At 36.2% G+C, this 7,694-nt stretch overlaps 1 protein-coding gene across 2 annotated transcripts; it reads left to right on the top strand.

The window, feature by feature from the left end:
- Nucleotides 1-3,891: 3,891 nt before the first annotated feature.
- On the top strand, nucleotides 3,892-6,134 carry LOC149229212 (flavonoid 3'-monooxygenase CYP75B137-like). Of its 2 annotated transcripts, XM_089375790.1 has the most exons (3): nucleotides 3,892-4,951; nucleotides 5,087-5,751; nucleotides 5,804-6,134. In XM_089375790.1, exons 1-2 carry the CDS (start codon nucleotides 3,971-3,973, stop codon nucleotides 5,702-5,704), a joined length of 1,599 nt encoding a protein of 532 aa, XP_089231916.1. In that variant the 5' UTR covers nucleotides 3,892-3,970; the 3' UTR covers nucleotides 5,705-5,751; nucleotides 5,804-6,134. The 2 variants fall into 2 exon arrangements, with proteins under 2 accessions (XP_089231916.1, XP_089231915.1); XM_089375789.1 differs by having other exon boundaries at nucleotides 5,087-6,133.
- The last annotated feature ends 1,560 nt before the right edge of the window (nucleotides 6,135-7,694 follow it).

The following is a 7,694-nucleotide window of genomic DNA, read 5'->3' as shown; positions in this document are numbered from 1 at the left end:
ATCCTCTTGTCATTTAGATGAAATGGACTAGAGGATGACCTTAATACCATAGCCCTATTACTAATTAAATTGATTACATGCAAACTTGATACATTAATTTTGTTCTTCCTTTCCTTTAATTTTTTCTTTCTAGGAATTTTCTCACTAGTAAAAAGTTTTTCAAGGACTATCTAATTGTGCCTCATGTAAAGTTTCCACAATTCATTTTTTTTTCTTTTTGTACTTAGTCCTACTAGCTAGGATATAGTTTTCTAGTATCATTAAATCTGATAGTGCTTGAAGCTAGTTTTTCACTATCAAATCATTTTTATTTTATTTTATTTTTATTTTTTATTTTATTTATTTATTTTTTTCTGATTTAGAATGGATCATTATATTCATTGTCATTAGTATTGATGCTTTAATAGGGGAAAAAGTGGAGAAACCAATTCATAGGAACTTTTTTACTAGTGAGTCCTAGTTTGGCAAATTGGGGTATGAAACATTTTGGAAGTAGTTTGAGGCACCAAACATAACTTTCTAGAGGTAAATGTTTTCTTCCTATATACCACAACCCTATCAATATTATACACACATATAACTTTTTAATGGTGTAAGAATCTCTTCAATCAACTTTTGTATGCAAAATCTATGTTGCCCAAAATTTGACCTTCATGTTTTGACCACCATGATTCAAGAGGATGCCACATCAACCCCCATTATTCATGGAAAAGGAGCTAGCCAAATGGTGATGATGAAGAAGACTAATAAGAGCCAATATTGTAGCTCTATTTCGGAGTTGAAGGAGTCAAATGTAACCACTAGTATGCTATTGGGTTATGTTATAACTAGGCCACTAGGAGGAAAAGTTGTTATATTCTATTTGAGTGCATTTTGTTGCATATATGAGAAAAGTTCCTAAGAGTGGATAGGAAGAGAGAAAAAAGAGAGGGTTTGTGCACTGTAGCAGCCCAAAGGCTATAGATATCACTTCTTTCTACTTGCATCCATTTGCATTTAGAGAAAGAGAGAGTAAAAAGCCTCATCTTCCCGCTGTTTTTCCCCTACAAGGGTTTCCCTCGTGACGTAGCATAATAACACTTCCTTCAAACATGTTCCATTGGTCACTCAACCTGCCTCATTTTCTTCTCCCGATTACTCTTGATCTAGTGGATGATTCCTCTGGCTATTAAATTTCTTTTCCACAAGCCTCGTCAAGGCCTGAGGACATATTGGTGCTATTGTTTCATCCCATGCCCTTGCGATCACTATAGGTAGTCAAATTTATTCTAATCAAGAATCTATTTGAATAAAAAGGTGTTCACACCCTTTTCTCTCTTGGAATCACCATACCCATGAATATTTATACAAAGACAACAATTTATTCTCTCTCGTTTAGCTTTCACAATAGTTGCCTCACTACTTTCTTTTCCCAGACCTAGCTATGTGGGTTCACAACATAATTTACTCTATGCCTAAACCCTATTTAACTTGATGACAATGATTCACTTATGAAATCCCATATGTTATTTCAGTCAAGTCAAGATCTTAATCTTGGTTACGGGTCGAGTTTCTTTTGACAAACTTGACTCCATCATGCTTCGACTAGTTCGAAGCCCGACAAACTCGCTAGCCCCACTCAAATTAGCTGCTCAGGATAACAAGTCCCTCTCGAGACATTGTAATTTAAACAATACTCTTTCGAGAGGATTCTCGCACTCACTACAGAGCCTACCAATGAATCAATCTTTACTTCTCTTCCTACATCAAGATTAACACATGCTAACTCTAAATTCCAACCACGGTGTAGACCCACTTACCTCCATTTCATTCATCTCCATACATAACACATTTAATATATTATAACATACAAAATTTATTAGTGGAATATGGTTTATTATAAAATAAAATAAGATATATAATATATTAAAATATATAACTATATCATATATTTTTAGTTATACACGGAGACGATCTACAACCCAGAATGGAGTAGATGTGTAGGTATTAGATATCAGATATGTAGGAGTTAAATATGTGAATATTTGTTAAATGTTGGGCTTAGAAGTATACTATATTATGTTATGTAAACACCTTGACTTGTTCAAAGTACATAACAGATTAAAAAAAAAATAGAAATAAAAAAATAAAAAGTTAATAATTAATAGTTAAAATAAAATTGAGATAAAACAGAAAATTCATCTAATGGTTTTGGGTTCCATATTTTCGCAACCCATGGTTTTTTCCATGGTATTCTCCTCTAATGGTCAAATTACATAAAAAATAAAATTTAAAATAAATATTAATAATTAATCATTATAATAAAATTAAGATAATATAATAAATTTATGGATTGAGGGTTTTTGGCTCCAAGTTTTTACAACCAATGGTTTCCCCATGATATTCTTCTCTAATAGTCAAATTACATAAAAATCAAATTAAATTAAATTAAAAATTAAAAATTAAAAATTAAAAACAAAATTGAGATAAATAGTAAATTTACGGATGAAGATTTTCGGGCTCCATGTTTTCACAACCCATGGTTACTCCCACGGTATTCTTCTCTAATTTAGCCTATTTAAATGTATTCTTCACTATTGTGAGACATACATTGCAATAAAAGCTTTTAGCTAGATCAAAATAAATCCTAATTTCCACAACAAATATTATAACCCTCGGCAATTTTCATATCTAATTTGGCAAAGAAAACCACTCAATAAAGACACACTACACAAACCGTATAGCTCTATGGATGCATGTCTTCGAGGTAAAACTTAGGAAAAACAACCATGCTCACTTTTTTTACATAACCTTCAAAGATTAGATTTTTCCACGTTGTTTTGTATGTTATTCATTTTATTTGATATGTTTGAAATTTTATTCTTGAGCATAAAGAGAAACACAAGCACATTTTTTTTCCATGTCGTCCTACATTTTGTTTATATTTGTTTGTTTGTATTAACTTTTATTAGAGTCACAATTTAGATTGTGTTAACCATTAGTTTTAAACTACACATGAGAATTCATTAAAATATGTTCATAACAACTTAGTTTAGATACAATTGCCCTTGAGCTTTATTAAGGAGATTGAATGATAACATTAAAAAGAAAATTAATCCAAAGATAATTAATATCTTGGACTGTTGCAATGACAGAGGTATATATTCTTATTGGGTTTTATGTTATAGAAGAGGAGCTCATTAGGTTTTACAGATTAACAAGAAAGCTTCAAGTAAACTATCTTAACTACAAAGCTTATATATATCAAAGTAGCCTAGATTCATCCTAACTATGAAGCATCAAGAGAGATCAAATCTCCCAAGGTGAATATATTTAATCAAATTTTATACTCAAGAAAAAAGTTTGCACCACAAAAAATTTGATGGAAAATTAAGCACTGGATAGATCCAGAGTTAAGCGCAATCTAAAATGGTATTAAACAAATTTGAATAATTTTTTGACATTCAAAATAAAAAAATTGATACAAATTAATGTAAATTAAAATAATGAAGGAAATCAAGTGCTGAATAATTTTTTTTTTTTTTTAATTCAATTTTTTATTTATTTCACATCCTTCTTTTCGTGTACGGTTGACAACCCTATCACATGGGCGTCTTCTCGGTAAAGTGAGGGGAACATCTTCTTTTTCCATTAAAGCCCTTACCCTCTCCGTGAAGGGTTGGGAACATCTTATTTTTACATTATAGCCCTTGCCCTCTGCTACTGTGTGAATATGAGTTTGATGTAAAATTTCTATGTTGAAAACATACGTTTACCTTTACTTACAAACAGTGATTTGTGGGCGGTCATCCAATTCCTAAAGTATTTTAGAATTATTAGAATTTGAGTAACAGAAACTACTGTTTCATTTTCTGTGGTCCACAAATTCCTGAATTAGGAATTTTCATAAAATCTACATTGGAGTAATCTAGAGAAAGAGAGATGGCATAATTATGACGCCATTCATTACATTTACAGATTCTACATAGTTATGATGCCCGTTTCACACATTCGTTCACAGACGAGAATGGAACGAACCCTCGATTTTATGGACGGCTGTCTCATGGTGGCCATTGTTGGGATCACCCTGCTCGCAATATGTCACTACGCTAAATTCCTATTGTTCCACAAGGGGGAGCACAATCTGAGCACGCCTCCGGGGCCTGCTGCTTGGCCCATTATTGGACACCTCCATTTGCTGGACGCGAAGCTACCTCTTCATCGGACGCTTTACGACCTGGCCCAGACCTATGGGCGCTTCATGCTCCTCAAATTCGGGTCTCGCAAGGTCCTCGTAGTCACCTCATGGGAGCCAGCCAGGGAGAGTCTCACCACACACGACATGAACCTCGCCTCCAGGCCACAGTCTGCGGGAGCGGGGCATTTGGGCTACGATCGTAAGCTGCTTGGCCTCGATCCATATGACCGCCGGTGTCAAAAACTGCGTAGGATCTGCACGCTGCATCTTCTATCTCCTTCCAGAGTGGAGGCGTCCATGAATATTCGAGCAGAGGAGATGTCAAAGTTAGTGCGTGGTCTGTTCGAGAGATGCGCGAAGATGGGAATCAGAGGCCGCGAGGCTTCGGCTGTTGTGAACGTGAGAGAGATTGTGGTGGAGCTAATATTTGATATTATGGTGAGATTAATCCTCACTCGCAAAAGCTACCTGGGCAGCGAGGAAGAGGTGGAAGAATTTAAAAAGATAATTACCGTCAGCACTAGCGAGCTGCTGGGAGCGTTTAATTTGGGGGATTATATTCCATTCCTTAGATGGCTAGATCTCCAGGGCTGCGAGCGGGCAATGAAGAAGTTACACAGGCGACGGGATGAGTTTTTGCAGAGAGTGATAGATAACAGCCGCCTTTGTATGAAGAAGGAGAATGACGAGAGTCTGATAAACGTGCTTCTACATCTGGTGGACAAAGCCGAAGAGTTTTGCAGCGAAGACGCCATTGTCAAGGCCACTGCTATAGTCAGTACCTTTTCAACTTCAAGGCAGTTTTACCCCTCTCATCATATGGGAACCTGTTTTATCTTTTTAGGAAGCCTGTTTTATTTTTTTACTTTTTTAAAGAAGCCTGTAACTGAGATGTCTTTTATTTTGCAGAGCATGATCAGCGCAGCAACGGATACCTACGCCAACACAACGGAATGGGCTATGGCAACGCTGCTGAACCGCTCGGATGTGCTGAAAAGGGCACAGCAGGAGCTGGACGTCATAGTTGGAAGGGAGCGCATTTTGGAGGAATCGGATTTCCCGAAGTTGAAATATTTGGAGGCCACCGTGAAAGAGACTCTACGTCTCTATCCAGCGGCGCCTCTGCTCCTTCCTCATGTTGCAGCGGCACCGTGCAGAGTGGGAGGGTATTATGTACCGGAGGGCACAGAGGTTTTGTTCAATGCGTGGGGTATACACAGAGACCCAGCTGTGTGGGAAAGCCCCCTAAAATTCGAGCCGGAGAGGTTTATCAACAGTTCCATAGACGTGAACGGACACGATTTCACATATATACCGTTTGGTTATGGGAGAAGGGCCTGCCCGGGCATTTGGTTAGCCATGCGCATGCTTCTGCTCACTGTGGGAAGACTGTTGCAGGGTTTCGATTGGAGCATTCCGGAAGGAACTGAAGGAGTTGATATGAATGAGGGTCGTGCTATTACCCTGCACAGAGCTGTTCCATTGGAGGCGGCCATCAGACCTCGTCTTCCTCACCATCTGTATTGAGTCATCACCTCACCTGATCTGTGATGTTGTTGAATTGAGAAACATAGGTACGCTCTTCTCAAATCTCCAAATTTGATGTTGATGAATTGAGAAACATAGGTACGCTCTTCTCAAATCTCCAAATTTGATATTAGCTACCTTTTTGGCTGACAATTCAGAGTCGTATTATTAGTGTGTGTAAGTGGAGCAGCAGTCCTTTTCCAGTCGTATTATTAGTGTGTATAAGTGTAGCATGGGATTTGTAAACCTCGGATTGCAGCGTGAGCAGTGTACGAGATGTGGTTGAAGCATATTTTATGTGTAAGACATTATAGTTGGTAGCCTGGTACAATCCCTAATGCTCTTTTTCTCTTCTCCTTTTTTTTTTTAAGGAAAGGAATGAATTAATTTCTTAAGGATGATGTGGAGTCATTAAAGATGATGAATTTCAATGGTCTTCTCTATAGAATTTTATTGCTTGTGTTATTAGGCTCATAGGTGTCCCTTGTTGTAATTTGGCATTCTAATCTTTTGCTAAGTACAAATTTTGATAGAATGATGTAAACTGAAAGTTGCCAACATATTTTTGTTCTCTCCACTAAATTAATTAATATAATTGTAAGTGATAATTTTATTGTTTAAAATATTTTTTTGGATGAAAGAGTGTGAGAATGTAGACTCTCTTTTTATATATTAATTGGGTTGGTCACTCAAGGTTTCATGGTGAGATATTTGAGGAAAGGAAAATAGTTGAAAAAGTTTTGAGAAGTTTTCCAGCAAGGTTTTATGCCATTGTTGTGGCCATAGAAGAGACAAAGGACCTCTCACAGTGAGCTTCATGGATCATTGATTTCTCATGAACATATGAAGTTTCATTTGGTCAAGGTAGAAGTAGACGAAGATCATATGCTAGAGGAAGAGGAAAAAACCCACACAAAGGTGGAAGAAACAACCCTTCAAGATCAAGTGGACAGGGCAGCAATCAAAATCCAAGTCGAGGCCCAACCGAAAATCAAACACAAAGTCAGAAATATGATAAATCACAAGTCTAATATAATTACTATAAAAAGTATGGTCATTATGCTGCACATAGTTGTTCAATTGGAGGTGGCCATCGGGCCTCGTCTTCCTCACCATCTCTATTGAGTCATCACCTCATGATGTTGATGAATTGAGAAACATAGGCACGCTATTCTCAAATCTCCAAATTTGATATTAGCTACCGTTTTGGCTAATCGCATAGAGTCGTATTATTACTGTGTATAAGTGTATCCTTTACCAGACCATCTAATTTAAGGTAGGTATATAAAGTACGTTGTTCTCAAATCTCCAAATTTGATATTAGCTACCGTTTTGGCTGACTGCTCAGAATCTTATTTTTAGTGTGTATAAGTGTATCCTTTACGAGACTGTCTAATTTAAGGCGCACATATAAAGGGTTAGTTGGAATATTTTATTGGAATGGTTGTTTACAATATATTGGATGATAATAGTAGTAGTAATACTATGACAATTTTTTTTTGTTTCAATAAATTTTAATTGTTTTAAAATAAGATAATTACTCTTATATAAGGAGTTGGCTAAAAATAGAGAGTTTCAGTTAACTTAGTGATTGAGTGATTGAATATTTGACTGTTGAGTGAAGTCAAGTTAAGTGATAAACAAATTTTAGTGTGTGGTTGCATGTCAATATATTTTAGGCAAGTCGCTAGTTGGAAAAGGATAAATACCCTTCAATGGGTTCATTGTAATCATCATGTTTTGTGTGATCAATAGAAAAGCTAAAACTCGTGTTTTATGTGTTAATTATTTCTTCTTTGTCAACTCTGCCTTTCCAACAAATTGGTATGAGACGACATTATGAAAAACAAGGAAAAATGGATTAGCATCAATGCGTGCGAGAGGAGAAATATATTATTTTCTCTGTTAATACTATAACACACCTTGTAAGTTATACACAGGCTGTTATAAAGCAAGTCGGAGTAAACTTACATTCATTCGCATACAGACG

The sequence above is a fragment of the Pinus tabuliformis genome, chromosome J (genome assembly GCF_031772625.1).
Source record: "Pinus tabuliformis cultivar Carrire ecotype Pingquan chromosome J, CPIR1, whole genome shotgun sequence".
In the NCBI taxonomy this organism is placed as follows: domain Eukaryota; kingdom Viridiplantae; phylum Streptophyta; class Pinopsida; order Pinales; family Pinaceae; genus Pinus; species Pinus tabuliformis.
Note: the sequence above shows the minus strand (reverse complement) of the source record. Positions and strands in the feature narration are given on the sequence as shown.